This window comes from Brassica oleracea, chromosome C4, assembly GCF_000695525.1.
Source record: "Brassica oleracea var. oleracea cultivar TO1000 chromosome C4, BOL, whole genome shotgun sequence".
Lineage (NCBI taxonomy): Eukaryota > Viridiplantae > Streptophyta > Magnoliopsida > Brassicales > Brassicaceae > Brassica > Brassica oleracea.
In genome coordinates, this window is record NC_027751.1 from 7,090,105 (window position 1) to 7,111,796 (window position 21,692).

Sequence of the window (21,692 nt, forward strand, 5' to 3'; positions counted from 1 at the left end):
AATCTACATTAAATAACGAGGGAAAACAATCGACATAGTTTCAAATGCATTGCAAAGAAATAAATGTCAGGACCAAAATGACAAGTAAGACTGCAACTGATCAAGATGAAAATATTAAATTCATATAAATTCGATTGCTTTTATTTTATTTTTAGAAAGGTTATTTCAATTAATTTGAGTATATATTATTAAATGTGGCTTATACATTTACTTTCGAGACAGTTTGACTATGTGCAATTAAACCAAGGTAAGCAAAGAAATACATAATCATATAAAATGGCGAAAATGATTTAAAAATAGAAAGTTGATATGTATTAGAAACATATATGTAAATAACTAAATATAAATTAATATGTATACTTATATTAAAATTTAATTTATTTATTTTATAAAACTCATATGATTCATAATTATTTTTATAATAAATTATATTAAATAACCTAGTTTCGAATTATGTTATAGAATTAATACTTAATTTTCATGGATTTACTAATCAAAATTTTCATCAAATTATAATTTACTCATAAATTTCTCATACCAATATATTTGCGTCATATATATTTTGCAATTTGTAGCAAAAAAATCTTTATAAAAAAGTTCCCCCGTAGAGAATGATTGGAAGATATTTAGTGCTATATAAAAATTATGGTTGTGATTGAAAAGATCTACATCACTTTCAATGGAGTTCCTAATATATAATATAATTTGATAGTTGGATTCTAATAAATAATATATAATCACCAATCAAAAACCTTAGATAGATAAGAAGCAACTTCAAAATAGTAAAATTCCACAATTATTTTTCCAAAATACTATTTTTATCAGTAAAGTTCTTGGAAACAATTTGGAAATTTAATCGAAATCAGCTGTAAATCTTCCTGAATATATAATTAAGATATCGTGGATATAGAATCATATAAATAAATGAATTCTATGTGTTTTGGGAATCACGTTAATGATTAATTTAGTCCCCTATAAACAGAAATATATTTCTCATGATTTTCTTAGCTAGGTAAGTAGATACATTGTTTAGATTATACACTTTATGAATTTCTCTGTGAATGACATCCGAAAACATTATTCATTGGTCAAATGAATTTTTATCACATATTAAAAAACAATATCTTCTGTGATATTTTTCGTATTATTTATCCCATAAATAAATGGAATGATGGTTGAATACGACTAAACAATGAGCAGGAGTATTCCATCTGAATTTGGTAGATGCGTACAAGACGATTGAAAACATCAAACATTCGTTTACAAAAATAGCCCACAAGCACTACTGACCCATGCTTCTCTTTTCCTCTTTTGGTATTTTATGAGAACGTTGACATTCGATCATAACTTCAGATGTGGTTGTAGATGTTCTAATGTAACTTTAATTTCTTTTTTTTCATTATGAAATTTTCATATTCTTTTAAGAACTAGTTCTTTTTTTTTAACAAAAGATATAAAATAGGTCGTAAGCAGTTTAGATGGAATCCGTCCATGTCTTCCCGTGGACATTTATGCGAGTGGCAGAGTAAGCCATGGATCAAAAGTAGGAACCGTGCGAAAACTAGTACTGTGAGCTCATACGTATAAAGTATTACTACAGTCATATTGGTGGTAAGAAAAAAAAACTTGGGACAAAGCAATGAAGCATAAATCAGTATGTCATGAATTTAAATTCTGCTAAAATTTAGTAATTTACTATTTGCTCGACCAAATGACATGAAACCATATTTTAAGTTTCATTAGAAAATACCATATCAAAATTTCCATTAGTACTGTCATCATCAAAGATTAATTGAACGTCAGATCCAAATATCTCATAAGTGGACTGAACCTAATCCTCCATTAAAATTATGCTCTGATAGCATAATAGTCGGACTTATCGTGAGTTTCTAACTTAAAACCAATTGGTGATAAACTGATCAATTCTAACATTTTATATATTATTTAAGGTTCTTTTAAATTTCCGACATGGCATACTTTATTTCTAATAAAAAGTTTTCCTTGCTCGCTTCCGGTCATGGTCTGTTAAAGCTCTATCTTTAGCTGGAAGGCTGCAATTAATTGCCACTGTCATTTATGGAACAGTCAATTTCTGGATGTCGGTTTTCATCCTTCCTAAGGGTTGTATCAAAAGGATTGAGTCGCTCTGCTCCAAATTCCTGTGGGCCGGTAACACTGATACTAGTGGCCAAGCTAAGATCGCTTGGACTACTGTCTGTCTCCCAAAGGCTGAGGGGGGACTAGGCATTCGAAGTTTAACAATGTGGAACAAAGTGCTCTGCCTCAGATTTCTTTGGCTGCTCTTTTCAGACAGTAAATCGTTGTGGGCAATATGGAATAGACGTTACAATTTACAAGGTAAGAGTCTCTGGACTTTAGAGATTTCCACTTCGAACTCTTGGACTTGGAATCACTTGCTAAAGTTGAAGGAGCTTGGGATGCAATTTGTTAAACCAATCCTTGGAAATGGCCACAGTGTGAGCTTTTGGTATGATGCTTGGACCCCTTTCGGAAGTCTTATTAATTTCTTAGGTCAGCACGCGCCCCGTCAGCTCCGAGTCCCTCTCCATAGTACTGTGTCTGAAGCGTGTAGTACATCTGGTTGGAATATCGCCTCGCCGAGATCAAATGGGGCTCTAGAGCTTCATACCTCTCTAACTACCATTCCCTGCCCGACATTCTCTGAGATGCCTGATTCATACACGTGGTGTACAACTTCTAGGGAGGAGCCGAAGTTTAATGCATCAAATACTTGGCAGGATCTCCGGCCTACTTGGCAGGATCTCCGGCCAAGGGGGCCGATTCAGACTGCATCAGGCCTCATATGGTTCAAGGGAGCAATTCCGAGAAACAGTTTCAACATGTGGGTAGCCAACATGAATAGATTACCAACTAGAGCAAGACTTGCTTCATGGGGCCTTCCTGTCCCTACTGCTTGCTGCCTTTGCTCTGCCTATATGGAAACAAGAGATCACTTGTTCTTGTCTTGTAGCTACAGTTCTACAGTTTGGGAGCTATGCATTGGGACGCTAAATCCTCCATCTAGGATGTTTAGCACCTGGTCTGAGCTACTCTCCTGGATCAGAGGCAATTCTCCATCGGCTCCTTCTTTGCTAAGGAAGTTAGCGGCTCAATCCATCTTATATCATCTCTGGAAGCAAAGGAATAATGTCTTGCACAACCACATTGTATTACCGCCAGAAGCGATCTTCAGAAACATTGACAAGGAGATGCGAAATACAATTACGGCTAGAAGAGGGAGGAAGCATTTTCTCGATCTAATGGCAAAGTGGATGCGTTGAGATGAGATGAAATTTTGGCAATCCTTCCTTGTTACTATCTTGTTTTTTCCTTTTTTTGCCAAGGTGTAACAAATCTTAGATCTTATTTTGTAAAATCTGAATCTTCATTTTAATGATATTTACCTTTTAGCAAAAAAAAAAAAAAAATTTTAAGATACGCAAAACAATTTGAGTTTTTTTTTAATTAAAGACATTGAAAATGTTGCTGAAAACTAGACTCAATCTTTCGAAGCTAATAAAAATCCAGCTCTACATTGTTTCTCCCAAGTGCTTCCTAATTGCGACGTAAGAAATCTAATAACACTCAATCAGAGTACTTTGTATAGAATACGTTGTTAAACGAACGAGAGGCGCTTTATCATACAACATCTTACAAAAAATACACTATAGTCTATAGTGTCCATCGTATGGAATTTGTGGAACATCAATATATCATCATGGTAACCCTTAGGATTAGAAACACTTTTTTTTTTTAATGAAAATCATTAGAAACACTAATATTATCGACAATACTAAAAACATTATTATCAGAAAACAAACAAAAAAGCCAAGGGCTTTCGAACTTTCACGTCGAAACGATTTCATTGGTTATTGATGAGATCTGCATATTATAGTGGGCTGGCTAGCCTTGTCTTTGAGTTTCGACAGACATTGTCTCCTTTCAAGCAATGTCCTTTTCTATATCTCTGTCTTTCCATTTTTTGTTTGATTATTTTCATTGAGTATAGAAAAATTCATACAATCTATTCTTTTTGAAGTAGTTATATATAGTTAATCAGCAAATAGTGAATTTTGTTTGAATGGTTTATCAGATAGGTTGAGAGAATAAGATGTGAGTAGTTCAAATGATATACAACATCTTACTTTATTAAAATAGAAGTACAAATAAAAAATAACTCTAAAACTTACAACTTAATTACAATACAATGTCACTGAAGTAATTAATAAACTTAAATCTAAATTAATTTTTTTTCTAAATCTATTCCACAACAAATTCATGATAAATATTACACTTAATGCACATTAATACTATAAACCTTAATATGTAAAGTAGAAAACTTCTTACCATAAATTCGTGGGTATTATCCTCTATTAAATAATGTTTATTACATTTTTCAAAATTTTATTGTTAATGAAATCAATTAATAATATTTATCTACTTTATTAAAATAGAAGTACAAATAAAAAATAACCCTAAAACTTACAACTTAATTACAATACAATGCCACTGAAGTAATTAATAAACTTAAATCTAAATTAATTTTTTTCCTAAATCTATTCCACAACAAATTCATGATAAATATTACACGTAATGCACATTAATACTATAAACTTTAATATGTAAAGTAGAAAACTTCTTACCATAAATTCGTGGGTATTATCCTATATTAAATAATGTTTATTACATTTTTCAAAATTTTATTGTTAATGAAATCAATTAATAATATTTAAAAAATTTAAAGGATATGTCGTATTTGAGAAAAAAAAATTAATAATGAGAACATATTTAAAAATATCAATTTTACTTGATAATTCTAAATTTGTACCTAGTTAAATTTTCCAAATAACCAATTTGACTAATCTATTTAATTGACAATATTGTTTTAGATATATATATATCTAAAATGCTATTAGAAAATTATTTTTAAATTATGTATGATATTACATATGTTCAATTGAATTTTACCTTAAATTATTTTTCTTTAGTACAGATTTGAAATATTATATTTGGTAATAACATGTACATTTAAGTATTAGTATTAAAAAAATTAAAAACACCTAAGATTTTTCTTATGAGAAAATTGTAATAGAGAAAGTTTCAAAAGAATATTCTTCACGTTTTGTATGTAAAGAAAAACATTTAGACAAGATAACAATGTTCTAAAAAAGAAAAAAAATTCAAATAAAATAAAAATCCTACATATAATAAAATGTTAAAGTCAATAATTTAAAATAAAATTAATTTGATAATAATATAAATACAAGAAATGCAACTACTCATTCTAACAAATTACTCATTTTAATAAGTATGATATAAATATTTTACTAAAAATGCATGACGAATATTTATATATCGGGTTGAGAAATTAAAAATTAAGACTACTTATATGACATGTTGGAAATTTAAATATAGTTATCATTTATGACCAAAAACCTATCAAAACTTCTCAAATATTATTTTCGCATATATATGTTAGTTTATGGAAAACACACACATAAACTAAAAATAAACTAAAAAATCTATTTTAATTATTATGCGTAATGTCATAATAAAAAATACATAATACGTGAAAAATAAATAAATATTATATTATTTATAGAAAACAAAAGTATATTTCTAAAAAAATGAAAAAGTGGTTTTTCTTAGAAAACAAAAGTATATTTCTAAAAAAAAATGAAAAAGTGGTTTCTCTTTTTTACTAGAAATCCAAATGTTGTAAATAATTCTTTCCAACGTGTATCAAACCCGACCAATGAAAGGCTACTAGCATTTTCTTTACCACTAGCCAACTCGATATCGAGTAAATAAAAATGATATCGGTTAAATAAAAACAAATATTCGCGTGATATTTACATTTACGGTTATATAAATCATTTTATTTTTACTATTAGTGGAATTATGTAACAACAATATATGTATTATATGATGCATTTTTGTCACCATTTTATTATAATTTTTACAGATTATATAATGGTGTAAAAACTATTTAGTTACATTAAGTAAACAAAAAAAACCCGCCCAGCTCTAGTTCGTAATTTAATATTTGAGACTTAATCTACAATTATTTTTAAACCGTTTTTCATGTTTTTAAACGGTGGGAACCGTTTTGCATGAGTTATAGCATAGAAAGCACAAATTTCATTATATATTTTAAGATAATGGATATATATAATTAAAAGCAGGAAGATATTATTCCCGACCTTAGCTCAGTTGGTAGAGCGGAAGACTGTAGTTGTAGCTGTTATCTTTAGGTCGCTGGTTCGATTCCGGCAGGTCGGAATTTTAATTTTTATATATTTTCTCTCTAAATATCACGGCCTTGAATCTTGTATTTAATAATGGGCCGATAAGTCCATAGCTAAGCCTGAGAGGTAGGAGTTAATCTTCTAAAGACTGTAGTAGTTGCTGATAATCTTTAGGTCGGTTCGAAGCCCACAGACTTTTTTTCCAGTTTCCTTTTTTTTTATGGGTTTTGTAAATATCTTGTGCCTTATTAACCTTGTTAATGAATCATGGGCCGAAAAGTCAACATATAGCCCTGCCTGAGATGTATATATCTCAAAGCACGCGGTTTCACAAAGAAAAAACGACAGCGTTTAGTAGTCAGTCAATCCGTGTTTTGACCCTGACGGTTATATTTTCAAACGTGGGGTCAATACCGTAATTTCCTTGGCTCCACCTTTTTCTTCTGTCAAATCCACTTTTGTTTTTTTTTTCCTTTTAACATCTTTTATTTCTGAAAACCCACTATACGAAGGAATCTTCATCGACTCGTTTATTCACAGATCCGACACAATACCGCATACCCCGGGTCGGGTTTTCGTGCTCCAGCCGTTCGTTCGTTCGTTCCTTCACCTTCTTCCTGCTTTCACCCCCATGCTGGCTCAGCCAGTTTAGGGCCCGAGCTTTGATTTTGAATCGAGAATGGCTAGGGTTTACAGTAATTGGGATAGGCTGGTTCGAGCCACCTTGAGAAGAGAGCAGTTACGAGATTCAGGCCAAGGCCATGAGCGTGTCAATAGCGGACTCGCCGGAGCCGTTCCACCGTCACTTGGCCGAGCTACGAACATCGATGCTATCTTACAAGCTGCTGACGAGATTCAGGCCGAAGATCCTAACGTCGCGAGGATCCGTAAGTTTTTTGTGTGGGATTCATTGATTTTGAAAGTATAGCGTTGTTAAGGAGAACCGATTACGCGTTAGGGGTTTTTGCTGTTGAATGAGTGAGAAGAAAGTGATTGTGATTGTTTTCAAATTGATTAAACTCTGCTTTTGTGTGATGCAGTGTGTGAGCAAGCGTACTCTATGGCGCAGAACTTGGACCCTAACAGTGATGGTAGAGGTGTTCTTCAATTCAAAACTGGTTTGATGTCAGTGATTAAGGTATTTTTCATCTTCTTGACTTTAGTTTGTCAATTAATTGGTTTAAATGCATCCTTAATCTATGGTTTAATTATGATTGTTGCTCTCTGGTTACCTTTTTATGTGAGATTTAAGGTGGAAACATCATTCTTTCGTGGATTTTTTCTTATGTTATGTCAATTGGTGTGTTTACTTGTTCTGAATCGAAGGGGTTTTAATTAATTTTGCAGCAAAAACTTGCCAAGAGAGATGGCGCTTCGATAAACCGTGATCGTGATATTGAACGACTATGGCAGTTTTACCAACTTTATAAAAGACGGCATAGAGTGGATGATATCCAAAGGGAAGAGCAAAAATGGAGGGAATCAGGAACAGCTTTTTCGTCAAATGTTGGGGAGTATGTGCTTACTTAATCCTTGTGGTTTTCTTATTTTGAGACAGTGTTTGGAATCTTTGGGTCCTTTTTGATTGACCAGTGCTTTTTTCTTCTCTCTCCCTCTTTCATAGGATCTTGAAGATGAGGAAGGTCTTTGCCACATTGAGGGCCTTAGTTGAAGTGTTAGAGTTGCTAAGCAGAGATGCAGATCCAAATGGTGTTGGGAGGTCTATCAGAGAGGAGGTACTTCTCTTGTAATTCTAAAGAAATTTAATCTGCTTCACGCTTCCTGTTTTGGTGATGCCTTTCGAAAGATCTTACTGAATGGTTATAATTGTTTCCTAATATCACTGTATCAGTCATTGGAAGTTGTCATCTTATATACTTATCTTATATGAGCTAACTGAATTGTTTATGTTTTCAGCTTGGGCGAATTAAAAAAGCTGATGCAACTTTGTCTGCGGAACTAACTCCTTACAATATTGTCCCTCTAGAAGCGCAGTCCATGACCAATGCAATAAGTGTTTTCCCGGAAGTGAGTCAAACAAGAATGAAAACTACTATTTTCATTTTTCTTGTTAGTATTTTTTTACCTGCCAAGTTTTTCTTGCTCATGAAAGACTCTTTTGTCTTTGTTTAGGTCCGTGGTGCGATTCAGGCGATTAGATACACTGAACATTTCCCTAAGCTTCCTGATGATTATGAGATTTCCGGACAACGTGATGCAGACATGTTTGATTTATTGGAGTACATCTTCGGGTTTCAGGTACACTGTTATTATTGTATCAAAATCTTCCCCTGTTTGCTGTTGATTCTTCTCACTTACACTATTTTTATTGAACATTATCTCAGAAAGATAATGTAAGGAACCAAAGGGAGCATCTGGTTCTCACACTTTCAAATGCACAATCTCAGCTCGGTTTACCCAGCCCCAATGACCCAGTGAGTTCTTCCTTTTGACAACGGTCCTGATTGTCTCGTTGGTGTAGTGATTGTCATCTTAAAATCGTCACCTTTATTTGTAGAAAATTGATGAGAAAGCAGTCAATGAGGTTTTCTTGAAGGTTTTGGATAACTACATCAAGTGGTGCAAATATTTGAGGATACGCCTTGTTTACAACAAGTAATTTTTTGGTCTAGTTCTGATATGAAAATGGTGGCTTAATTTATGTAAATTGATCAAATTTGAGTTTCTCTATTAGGTTAGAAGCCATTAACCGGGACAGGAAGCTGTTTCTTGTTTCGTTGTACTTCCTAATCTGGGGTGAAGCTGCTAATGTCCGGTTTCTTCCAGAGTGTATCTGCTATATTTTTCACAATGTAAGATACCATCTTACTGTTAATTACATACCGACTTTCCGCTATCAGTATACTCATGTTTTGTTTTCTAGTTGCTTAGTGAATATATATTTTTATTTTTTTTGTTAGTGCTGTTATGCTGTTCATAGTTGTTTTTTCCTCCTGTAAACCACACACAACCAAGCCAAGAAGAGACTTGTCAGCACTGCTGTAGCATTTGATTCCCTCTGCATCTGGCTCTTAGTTTCTTTTAAAGCACCAGCCTGACATGATTTAATTTAGAAAGGACCCTTATCCTGGAACGACAGATCTTTTCACACGCAGTTGCTTTTGTTTGTTAGATGGCCAAGGAATTGGATGCAAAATTGGATCACGGAGAAGCTGTCCGTGCTGACAGTTGCTTAATTGAAAATGGTTCTGTATCATTTCTTGATCGAGTTATCTCCCCTATATATGCAGCAATGTCAGCGGTGAGTCCCTGCTATTACAATCATTTCTGTGCATCATAACTTTTTTTTTTCTTAATTAGCTTTCTTTTGACGGTTTCTCACTCAGTTATTGGTATGTTGTTATTGTTCAGTATATTTAGTATCCAAGATTGTGTATTAAACTTCCATATTACTTATAATGCTTATTGTAGCATCTCCTAGCAGAACTAATCAGGTTCTTGACATAGTATCCAAGTGTTTCTGGTTCTGTGTTTGACAGCACATGCCTACTTCGTTTTTAAGTTTAGATCTTATTTCTATGTTTTTGAGGAATTCGTAACATGCTATCTTTGAAACTTGAAAGGTGGATTTAAGGGTGTGTTTTAATGGATATGCTACATGGTCGTGCAAGATCTTAACTTGGTTTTGGAATTGATATTCATGTAGGAAACTCTTCGAAACAACAATGGGAAAGCTGCGCATTCTGAATGGCGGAATTATGATGACTTCAATGAATACTTTTGGTTTGTTGTTCGCTGATATTTTTACATTTGTGAGTATAGTCACATCTCGAGGAGTATCCACTAACTGTGTTGTTATATTCAGGACGCCTGGTTGCTTTGAGTTAAGCTGGCCTATGAAAACAGAGTCAAAATTTCTAACTGGGCCCAAAGGGCGGAAAAGGGTGAGTCTTGTTCATGCGGCTTCATTTTTTATGAGTTCTGCTCTGCTTAAGAGTTATTTTTCTCTTCTATGTCTATATAGGGAATTTCTCCAATGAGAATTAGTTTCCAACCATTTTAATTATAAACCACTGCATATACTTGTCAAGAGTCATTTTCATTTTCAATACCAAAGATGTCTCAGCTTCTTCTTCTATCTTCTTCTTTCATTTCCATGTGTCTACAAAATCTTTTGACATCCATTTTTCTGAAATTCAATGTTAGACTGGTAAAAGCAGCTTTGTTGAGCATCGGACATACCTTCACCTTTTCAGAAGTTTTCACCGACTTTGGATCTTCATGGTTATAATGTTCCAGGTTGGTGTGGCAATTACGAACAGTATTCTGCTTAATTTGATAATTCGACTTTAATTATTATTGTTATTTTACCTTTCTTCAGGCTTTGGCGATTATAGCCTTCAGGAAAGAGCATCTCGATAAAGATACTTTCAAAATCTTGCTCAGTGCTGGGGCTACATATGCTATAATGAACTTCATTGAAAGTAAGTTTCTCTGAATGACTCTGTTACCATCAGAAAACTCAGAATCAGATTGTAAAGTTCTACTGTACCTTGTTTTTGAGCATTACTTGTTTGTGATCTATGCAGGTTTTCTTGATGTTGTACTTATGTATGGCGCCTACAGCATGGCAAGAGGAATGGCTATATCCAGGGTGTTTATTAAGTTTTTCTGGTGGGGCTTGGGCTCAGTATTTGTGGTATATGTTTATGTGTACGTATCCAATCTGTCTATTTCGAGGTATCTCTTCTTGATAAAATTTGTATGCAGAACAGCTAAACTATTGTGAGAAAATTATTGCAGGCAAGTTCTGCAGGAAAGAAATAAACGAAGCTCAGATGAGTTCTTCTACCGCTTATACGTTCTTGTATTGGGTATTTATGCCGCTGTTCGCCTCATCTTTGGACTTTTAGTCAAGCTTCCAGCATGCCATGCTCTGTCAGAAATGTCAGATCAATCTTTCTTCCAGTTTTTCAAGTGGATATATCAGGTATTCATTCAGTAAGACTTCAGATATCATAAAAAGTAGCATAATGAAGCACATTGTTGACGTTTGTTCTCTCTTTCAGGAACGTTACTTCGTTGGCCGTGGCCTCTTTGAGAACATGAGCGATTATTGCAGGTTTTGAATACCTACCTTTTCAAACTATAGATAATTACCAAAAAGAATTCGGTACTCATTGGCTAGTTGAAATACATTTGCTTCATTTAAAATAAGTTTTGGAACTCGAATAAACTATTGGCATATATGATTAGTTAGTAGGGGAGTTGGCTGTTGAGAGTAGATATCCTGAATGTCTGTGTACCAGTTTCACCTGATGTAATTCGTGAGTTCGCACATAATGATTTAGTGGCTTTTAGATGGTTACAACTGATTTGGACTCTTAGAAAAATTTCGTATTTACACGCACGGTTCCAGAGTTCGGTTTATTCAAACTTTTTCCTGTATTATTCAGGTATGTGGCGTTTTGGTTGATTGTCCTGGCCTCCAAATTCACGTTTGCATACTTTCTCCAGGCAAGGATGTTTCTACAGCTATATATTTTTTGCTACTGTACATATTTAACTAAGCGCATGTATGATAATGCACTGACGGTTAAACCTTCTTCATGTTGCAGATCAAACCACTTGTTAAACCCACCAAGACGATCATTGATCTTCCTTCGTTTGAATATTCATGGCATGATATTGTCTCAAAAAGTAAGTGCCTGTACACATAGGTACTCAATCAAAATTATTTGCTGGCTGTTACTTGGCTTAATATAAATATGATGTGACCAGAAACCTTAACATACAACTTAGTAACCTGGTAAGGTAGCCATGCACTTAACTCCTATTTAGCCTGCTTCATTGGCTACACGAGCCTGTGGAACCTCAACGAAGAATATTAGTTTTGTATATGATCAACTATAGTACTAACTAGAACCTGTTGTTGAATGCCGTTTGTGCCGTCTTTCAAAATGTTGCTGACATCTATGGTTCTGCGCATTATAAAATTGGCAGGTAACGATCATGCGCTGACCATTGTTAGCTTGTGGGCTCCAGTTGTGTGTGTGAGTATTTACCTTACTGTTCCTCACAATTTCAGAGGTTTTGATGGTCTAAGATCTCGTTGTTACCTTTTTCTTTGAAGCCTGATTTTCTTTCGTCAGTTATTTTTAATAAACTTGCGGGCTGAAGGTAACTAATTGTGGAATACTAATGTCCAGATATATCTTATGGATATTCATATATGGTACACACTCTTGTCTGCTATCATTGGTGGTGTGATGGGAGCAAAAGCTCGTCTAGGCGAGGTACTGTTGAATACTAGTCTACTGAAATGTTCTACTATTCTTTCAAGAAATGTGTCACTCTTCAAATTCTTGGTCCCTTGACTAAACATGTTCAGTTTGTCTATTTTAGATACGCTCCATTGAGATGGTTCATAAGCGTTTTGAGAGTTTTCCAGAAGCTTTTGCCAAGAACCTTGTCTCTCCTGTTGTAAAAAGGTTATAATTTGGATCTATTATGATTACTAGTTTACAATTTCCTTGACACAAAAAAATAATTTTTATGATTACTAGTTTATGCAATGTTTTGTCTGTTGGGCTCACTTCAAGGTCTAAACTCTGTTGTAATTTTATATTTCAGAGTATCGTTCGGCCAACATGCTTCTCAGGTTAGTAATAAGTTTAACTATTTGTCTCATCACTTGGTGTTTTAAGAACTATTCTTGCAGGCCTTCCATTGTTAGTTCTTTGTCCAAAATTGGCTCAGCGATCTTCTATTGAGTTTTTGGGCTTTGTATCTGTTGACAGTGAGAACTGATAATGTGTTCGCAAAAAGTAGATGTTTAAACTAACTGTTTTGGCTGCACTGAACTTTCCTTCCTATCTTATGCTTGTTACTCTATACTTAATAGGAAAAATAAAGTAGGTGATGCTTGTGATTGTATCTGGAAATTTATTTGCCTACTGTTTCGTTCTCTCCTAATACTTTTTCGTAAATGTACCCCTCCCCTTTTTTATACTTCATTGGTAGTTGTGCATAGCGCTGACTGTTATCTTACTGTTTCTCTGTCTATTGCTTCCTTTGTGTAGTGGAATTTTTATATGTTGATTACCAGTCTATAACTTCTTTTTTCAGGGTAATGATATATTCCGACTGTTTTTGCAGGATGGTCAAGACATGAACAAGGCATATGCTGCAATGTTTTCCCCTTTTTGGAATGAGATAATAAAAAGCTTAAGAGAGGAAGATTATATAAGCAACAGGTTAATACATATTTCTTGCTTTCCTATTCTTTCGTTTATTTGCCATTTTCTGCAAGGTCTCTAACTTATACTTTTGAGTACTGTGATTATAGGGAGATGGATTTGCTTTCTATACCCAGTAACACGGGAAGTCTTGGACTAGTCCAGTGGCCCTTGTTTCTTCTCTGCAGTAAGGTCAGTTTGTTTTAAATTTCATCAGGTGTGATATTGTTCTCTCGTGTGTGAATTATTCTGAATTCCTTCTTTTTTTTTCTCAGATTTTGGTAGCCATTGATTTAGCCATGGAGTGCACCGAAACGCAGGGTGTACTTTGGAGACAAATATGCGACGATGAATACATGGCGTATGCTGTTCAGGAGTGCTATTACAGCGTTCAAAACATATTGAATTCCATGGTTGATGGTGTAGGGCGACGTTGGTACAGTCTTTCATTTTGTGTATTTTCAACGTTTGTTCTACATGCGAATTTCATATTTTGCTAACCACAGATCGATGTTTTTGGAATTATACTTGTGACACTTCAATTTATGCCTCCTTTTCACACTGGTAATAGGGTGGAAAGAGTTTTTATGGAGATTAGCAACAGTATACAGGAGGGTTCCCTTGCTATAACTCTGAATCTTAAGAAGCTTCAGTTGGTCGTTTCCAGATTTACGGCATTAACTGGGCTTTTGGTACGCTTCTCTGACTTAATTCTGTGACTAGTGCTCTTTTGTTTGAAAGTTTAAACATATTGGATGTACTAAGCCAGTTATGCCAAACGTTCTAATTTCTGTGAGATAATGCTGTTTTCAGAAATTCCTAGATATATCCTTGCAAATTGAATCATCTCTTGCTGCTTAGATGTACCAAACCAGTTTTTGTTTTTACTGTTTTTCATTTTCTGACGTTGGTTTAATAAGCACTAAATGTGGAGAAGAAAGATTTTCCCTGTTGATCCTACTAGAACCTGGGCACTCTTAGACACTCTTTCTTTACCTTTCTCATCTCTGTTTTTGTTTGTATCCAACAAGACTTCTTTCTTTTCCTTAAAGAGTTATGATCTTTCTTACAAAAATTGTAAGCTGTTTAATTTTCTTAGTCTATTTAGTAGGTCTCTGACTTCCTTTTTTCAGTTCTTATTGGATCGAAACAAGCTTCTCTTAAATTATATCTTTCCTTCTATCATGGATTTTAGGTAGCTTAAGCCGTAGGTAAGAGTAGTCTAATTGTGTCAATAAGTACTACCGGATATATGTTTTTAGTAGAAGTGTCTTTACATCTGATATTTTAAAATCGTACTCAAATTGTAACTGGACATGTATATATACTATTGGTTGTTAGAATTTCAGTTGTTTCACCTCGTGTTTGCTTTGGTTGCTGAACATTCTCTATGAATAAATGACATGTCCCAGATTCGAAACGAAACTCCAGATCTTGCAAAAGGTGCGGCAAAAGCTATGTTTGATTTTTACGAGGTGGTCACGCATGACCTTCTTGCAGAGAATTTGAGGTATATTGGAACGATTACTTGCTCACACAAATATCAACCTGTATTGGAAACCGTCCTGAAGAAATTATCTTACGGTTTCACTTATGTATGCATCCAGAGATCAGCTCGATACATGGAATATTCTAGCACGGGCTAGAAACGAGGGGAGTCTCTTTTCTACGATTGAGTGGCCTAGAGATCCAGAAATTGTAAGCCCCTCGAGAAGAAGCAAGACGGAAATTCATTCCAAATACTGATTTTGTGGTCTTATGCAATAATATTATTTTGTATATTTGCAGATAGAGCAGGTCAAGCGGCTACACCTTCTTCTTACTGTGAAGGATGCTGCTGCTAATGTCCCAAAAAATCTTGAAGCGAGGAGAAGATTGGAGTTTTTTACAAATTCTTTATTTATGGATATGCCCCAAGCAAGGCCCGTTGCTGAAATGGTACCGTTTAGGTATGTATGATAGCACTTGCCTTATATTTTAACCTATTTTGTTTTGTTTCCAATAGATTAATATAGCTTTCTTAAATTGTTTCTGTGAACAGTGTCTTCACCCCATACTACAGTGAGACAGTTATCTATAGTTCCTCAGAATTGCGAAGCGAGAATGAAGATGGGATATCTACTCTCTTTTATCTTCAGAAGATATTTCCTGGTAAATAGATACTACCTCTGGGCGTGTGAGGTCGTTTCTTAGTCCATAGTCTTTAGCTGAGATCTCTTGTTTTTGGATATAGATGAATGGGAGAATTTCTTGGAGAGGATTGGTAGGTCTGACTCAACAGGGGATGTAGATCTTCAAGAAAGTGCAACTGATGCTTTGGAGCTTCGGTTTTGGGTATCTTTTCGAGGCCAGACTTTAGCAAGGACAGGTTAGATACTATCTATGCTAATCATCACTCCTAATATAGTTTCGTAAATAGAAAGAATTACGTTCATTACGTTTGGGTTTTAATGTGAAAATTTGGTTTTCACGCTTGAATGCCTGATTCAAATTTGTTTTTGTGGACCTAAAAGTGCGAGGAATGATGTATTACCGAAGGGCGTTGATGCTCCAGAGTTTCTTAGAAAGACGAGGCTTGGGAGGTACTTAGTTTCTAACTTTTGTTGCAGTATTACCTTCATGGGAAAGGCGTGTTCTGTAACAGCAATTTTGTTTTTGCTACAGTGGATGATGTTTCTCTGACCAACATGCCACGAGGGTTTGAAGCATCACCTGAAGCGCGAGCTCAAGCAGACCTGAAATTTACATATGTTGTGTCATGTCAAATTTATGGGCAACAGAAACAGCAAAAGAAACCAGAGGCTACTGATATCGCACTTTTGTTGCAAAGGTATGCATTATTTTTTTCCCGCCAATCATTTGTATTTGTTTATAAATTTTGAGGCTATAATCATTCTTTTTGTCATAAAGTTCAATATCTTATAGAACGGCTAAATAGTATTTCAGTTCGTCCCATTTTCTGTTGATTGTTCGTTGGTTGCCGAGATACTAGATTGACCTGGAACCTTGCAGATTTTCTATTTTACCTGCAATCATTTTTTTTTTTCATATGTATGAGTGAATATGAGTTTGATACAGGTGCTATCTTTATATTCAGTCTTTAATGGAACATCTTTTAGTGATATCATCTTACAGAAATTCTATTAATCCATATTTACTGTCGCAACTAGATTTGAGGCACTTCGAGTCGCCTTCATACACTCAGAGGATGTTGGTGTTGAAGGGAAAAAGGAATTCTATTCTAAGTTAGTAAAAGCTGACATTCACGGAAAAGATCAGGTACATGATATTTCTGTCGAGGCTTGCAGTGGTTAATTTGGAAAGATGGTTTTGGTCCAATAAATAGTGCTTATTTTCCTGATCTGGGTAATTATATACAGCATACAATAAGTCTCACTTTTTCTACAGGAAATTTATTCAATTAAACTTCCCGGAGATCCTAAACTTGGGGAAGGAAAGCCTGAGAATCAAAATCATGCGATCGTTTTCACTCGTGGAGAAGCCATCCAGACCATAGATATGAATCAGGTTATTCATCATTTTCTGTCATTGCATTAAAATTTAGCGTTGTAAAAGTTGTGTGTTTGAGTGAGAGAGTCGTATTGGAATTAAGCTAAACCTGTCATACATGCTAGGATATTAATTGTCTTAGATTCCTAAGTTCCGCTTTTGGCCATCATTACGTGGCCAATTGTCACTTTTCTTCTCCCATATAACAAGGATTGGTAAAATTAAGTAGCAGCAATATGCTGGCGTCGTTCGTATTGTAGCACTTTTCGCTGATCCACTATATTCCTATTTTTGTCTTCAGGACAATTATCTCGAGGAGGCAATCAAAATGAGAAATCTACTTGAAGAGTTTCATGGAAAACATGGAATTCGACGTCCTACCATTTTGGGCGTTAGAGAGCATGTTTTCACGGGAAGGTTTGGAGTCGTCTCCTTGATAAATTAGTTGTTATGTTCAATATTTTATTGTTTATCTCCTTTACACTGATGTTAAATTGGTATTGCAGTGTTTCATCATTGGCGTGGTTTATGTCCAATCAAGAAACCAGTTTTGTGACTCTGGGTCAACGAGTCTTAGCATATCCACTTAAGTGAGTATACTCGCTTCAGACTTTTAACTTACCCAGTAGGAACATATTTCATTTTAAATCTTTTGTTGTGGAGCTTGTACATTTTTTAGCATTCTCCTCATCTGTTTCCATTACTTGATTCCGGTTTTATCGTGATTTTATTACTTGTTTCCGGTTTATTGGATTGTTTTAATTCAATCTATTCCACTTTTTAGTGACAGCTTAGTTTTAATCTGTGCAAAACTAATCTTGCAGAGTTCGAATGCACTATGGGCATCCAGATGTGTTCGATAGAGTATTTCATATAACTCGCGGTGGGATCAGCAAAGCATCCCGTGTTATTAACATCAGTGAAGATATATATGCTGGTATGCGTAGTATATAGGTTTATTCATTACATAAATTTTGAGTCGTTACTGTAATATTTTTATGGTGTGTGCAAATTGTTTGTAATACACTCGGTGTTACCATTTCTGACTGAGCTGAACTCTGTAATATTTCGTAGGATTTAACTCGACACTTAGGCAGGGAAATATCACCCACCATGAGTACATTCAGGTCAACGACTTTTTACATTTAATATGTTTTTACTTGACTAGTATCTCCCGTCGATCTGAAAACCTGATCTATATACATCTTCTTTCATGTAGGTTGGTAAAGGAAGAGATGTAGGACTCAACCAGATTGCCCTATTTGAAGGGAAGGTAGCGGGTGGAAATGGAGAACAAGTTCTTAGTAGGGATGTCTACAGGATTGGGCAGCTGTTTGATTTCTTTAGGATGATGTCGTTCTACTTCACAACGGTTGGGTTCTATGTCTGCACAATGGTACTTTCCTTCTCTAGTGTTCTATACTTCTGTTTCCTTCATTATCATGTAGTAAAACCTTTCTCTTTGATGCAGATGACCGTCCTTACTGTGTACGTGTTTCTCTACGGAAGAGTGTATCTGGTATGTCATAGAGCCTTTTTCTTCATTGTTCTTCATTATGAAATGAGAGTAGTAATTGCTCTCTCCAATGTGGAGAGTGGCGAATGCTTAATCTCTTAAAACAATTTTGTTTACTGCAATTTTCAGTATCGATACTGTTATTTTTGTTTGTTGTTCTCTATAGAGCGTACTGGTCTATGTAGTAAGCTTTAGTATATGTGTGGTACTCCATAGTACTTGGCCTACCACCTTTTGAGAATTGAAAGCATCTGTGCACTGATTTCACTCTTGTGTGTTTCTTTTATTTGTTAAGTCACTTCTTATAGTCATGAAGCTTTTGACATACTTCATTCGAGATGATATACTTTTTGGTCTTTTCAGGCCTTTTCGGGTTCTGATCGTGCAATCTCAAGAGTAGCCAAACTCTCTGGTAACACTGCACTGGATGCTGCGCTCAATGCACAGTTTTTGGTCCAGATTGGAGTCTTTACTGCGGTTCCTATGGTTATGGGTTTCATACTTGAACTTGGGTTGCTGAAGGTTGGTCGACCAATTCTCTATGTTTTGTTTTGCTTACAAAATAGAAATAGCTTTCAGAATGCGTGCTCTTCAACTGAAGTCTCATGAAACGTAATGTTTTTCATGTCACAGGCTATTTTCAGCTTTATTACGATGCAATTTCAGCTGTGCTCGGTCTTTTTCACATTTTCACTTGGGACAAGGACTCATTACTTTGGACGTACTATCCTTCACGGTGGTGCAAAGGTATTTTTCCTTGTATACATGAAAATAAACATTTACCTTTTTTCTGCTTGTAAACTTTTCCAAACGCGTGTTCATTTTTTTTTGTTTTATCAACAGTATCGAGCTACTGGCAGAGGCTTTGTGGTTCAGCACATCAAGTTTGCGGATAACTACAGACTCTATTCCAGAAGTCATTTTGTAAAAGCGTAAGTCCTCTGCCATGCTCTGCTCTTGATGTTCACAATTGTAATAAGAGCTTCCAAAGTTCAATATCAGATACCATGTGAACTGGCTGATGTTAACCTCTTTCTCTGTGCAGTTTTGAAGTAGCTTTATTGCTTATTGTCTACATTGCCTACGGGTATACGGATGGAGGTGCTGTCTCGTTCGTTCTGCTTACTATCAGCAGTTGGTTCCTGGTAATCTCCTGGCTGTTTGCACCGTACATCTTCAATCCATCTGGATTCGAATGGCAAAAGTAAGTAAAGTTCCTATCGTTTGGTCTTCATTTTATTCACTTGATTACCTGTGGTGCCACATCTTAAATTGTGTTCAATATTGACATTTAATTTCACCTGCTTGATTTAGGACCGTCGAGGATTTCGATAACTGGGTCAGTTGGCTGATGTACAAAGGTGGAGTAGGAGTAAAGGGAGAGCTCAGTTGGGAGTCGTGGTGGGAGGAAGAACAGGTTTGTTCAATATTTTTTCTTCTTTAGTGTATTTGCTATTGTACTCTATACCTCACTTAGTTTCTGTAAATATCATGGGTTCCTTCACAGATGCATATCCAAACATTAAGAGGACGGATTCTGGAGACCATTTTGAGCTTGAGGTTCTTCATGTTTCAGTATGGCGTCGTGTACAAGCTCAATCTCACTGGGAAAGACACCTCACTTGCGGTAAAGCTAACTTTTGATTCGCTTGTATTTAATTCACTTTAATCGAATATTTGAAAATTGATATGCATACCTTACTATGATTGCTAGGAAGTTAATTTTGTTTTTTGCTTTGCAGATATATGGCTACTCATGGATAGTGCTGGTTGCAGTTGTGCTTCTGTTTAAGGTATGTGCTAAAAAATTTCATCTCCAGATTTGATGTTATATTTTCCAACTCATCCGCTAACATTTGTATCATTGTCTCTTTGTCACTTCAGCTATTCTGGTATAGCCCCAGGAAGTCGAGCAACATTCTGCTGGCTCTGCGTTTCCTTCAGGGAGTGGTTTCTCTCACATTTATCGCCCTCATCGCTTTAGCCATTGCGTTGACAGATCTATCCATTCCAGACATGTTTGCATGTGTACTCGGCTTCATCCCGACAGGTTGGGCAATACTGTCATTAGCCATCACATGGAAGCGATTGATCAAGCTGTTTGGGTTGTGGGAAACAGTCCGCGAGTTTGGACGTATTTATGATGCTGCGATGGGGATGCTCATCTTTGCTCCCATTGCTCTCCTCTCCTGGTTCCCGTTCATCTCGACTTTCCAGTCTCGTCTCCTCTTCAACCAGGCCTTCAGTCGTGGACTCGAGATCTCCATCATCCTTGCCGGAAACAGAGCGAACGTTGAGACTTGAGAGGTTTAGTGTGTAAATGAGCTTTTGTAGAGTTTGTTAGAACATCATTGAAAGCTCGCTCATCGACATTGGATCTTTTTTTTTTAATCTCTTTAGAATCTTGTTTGTGTTTCTTCTCTAGCTTGAATCTTGTGATATCGAGTTTTGACTATGCATTGATTGATGGTGACTTACTTCAGTTTGTGTAACGGGATCCTTTAACTTGGCTTCATCGGTTCTTACACGCGTTTAAATCACTTGTCAAGATCAGAAAAGCCCTCTCTATGATATTATAAGAACCTTAAAGGATTTCAACATTCAGGTTTGTGCATGGTTTTCTCATATTTGTGAGATGGCTTGTTAATTTTGCAATCTGATTCTGTCGGGAGATCCTCGACTCAAAGCAAGGAAGTTGCATTGATTACTCGTTTAAGAGCAGAGCTTGAACAACCTCTTGAGTGGTAATTAAATGTTTTACGGCACTTAACTTCTAGTCACAAACTCTGTTGAGTTTTATCAGGAAAAGGACGGCCACAAATCTTCCATCACATTGCACTTGCCTGTTCTTCTCGGTGACTCAATCCAATCACACCATTCAAACTCACAGCAAGACCTTCCTTATCATTTTAAATTCCATGAATCAATGTGATTAACAGTCTGAAATTGGAAGACTGATAATTTGGAGGTTAAATAAGTGATGATCAAGTAAGAAGACAAGGTCCTGAGAAACAAGTGAGGTGTACTTTGATGGTTTGGGAGTGAAATATTCAGAATTGAGAAACATCAGCTCATCTCAGACACATAGCAAGAGTATATGACGTTAACGCTTTAGTATATACTAGGGGTCTTCCGGCGCTACGCGCCGGGTTCGGATATTTTATTTGATTCAATTTTCAAAATTTTGTGTTCTGGTAT

At 35.4% G+C, this 21,692-nt stretch overlaps 1 protein-coding gene and 1 non-coding gene across 2 annotated transcripts; both read left to right on the forward strand.

The window, feature by feature from the left end:
• Nucleotides 1–6,219: 6,219 nt before the first annotated feature.
• TRNAY-GUA lies at nt 6,220–6,303 on the forward strand. Its single transcript is given in 2 exon segments — nt 6,220–6,256; nt 6,268–6,303. It is a non-coding gene; the product is annotated as a tRNA-Tyr (tRNA).
• A 457-nt stretch (nt 6,304–6,760) lies between these two features.
• LOC106341806 (callose synthase 10) lies at nt 6,761–21,001 on the forward strand. Its single transcript, XM_013780530.1, has 50 exons — nt 6,761–7,156; nt 7,310–7,407; nt 7,617–7,783; nt 7,894–8,005; nt 8,187–8,297; nt 8,403–8,528; nt 8,615–8,704; nt 8,788–8,885; nt 8,965–9,082; nt 9,403–9,531; nt 9,937–10,013; nt 10,096–10,174; nt 10,437–10,529; nt 10,612–10,714; nt 10,820–10,943; nt 11,034–11,220; nt 11,300–11,352; nt 11,687–11,747; nt 11,849–11,930; nt 12,234–12,283; nt 12,440–12,526; nt 12,636–12,721; nt 12,864–12,891; nt 13,389–13,486; nt 13,579–13,660; nt 13,744–13,904; nt 14,040–14,160; nt 14,881–14,978; nt 15,076–15,166; nt 15,257–15,417; nt 15,510–15,619; nt 15,702–15,836; nt 15,982–16,050; nt 16,133–16,298; nt 16,639–16,747; nt 16,877–16,996; nt 17,280–17,395; nt 17,485–17,568; nt 17,803–17,915; nt 18,053–18,105; nt 18,198–18,374; nt 18,450–18,497; nt 18,858–19,016; nt 19,128–19,241; nt 19,338–19,426; nt 19,540–19,698; nt 19,809–19,911; nt 20,002–20,121; nt 20,237–20,287; nt 20,379–21,001. The coding sequence occupies exons 1-50, from the start codon at nt 6,949–6,951 to the stop codon at nt 20,796–20,798; spliced, it is 5,694 nt and encodes a 1,897-aa protein (XP_013635984.1). The 5' UTR covers nt 6,761–6,948; the 3' UTR covers nt 20,799–21,001.
• The last annotated feature ends 691 nt before the right edge of the window (nt 21,002–21,692 follow it).

Excerpts from the sequence above, each read along its gene's own strand:
- LOC106341806 (XM_013780530.1), top strand. The coding sequence starts at position 6,949 with ATGGCTAGGGTTTACAGTAATTGGGATAGGCTGGTTCGAGCCACCTTG. Across the intron at positions 8,006-8,186 it reads GGAGGTCTATCAGAGAGGAG|CTTGGGCGAATTAAAAAAGC; the intron begins GTACTTCTCTTG and ends TTATGTTTTCAG. Across the intron at positions 10,175-10,436 it reads GGCCCAAAGGGCGGAAAAGG|ACTGGTAAAAGCAGCTTTGT; the intron begins GTGAGTCTTGTT and ends ATTCAATGTTAG.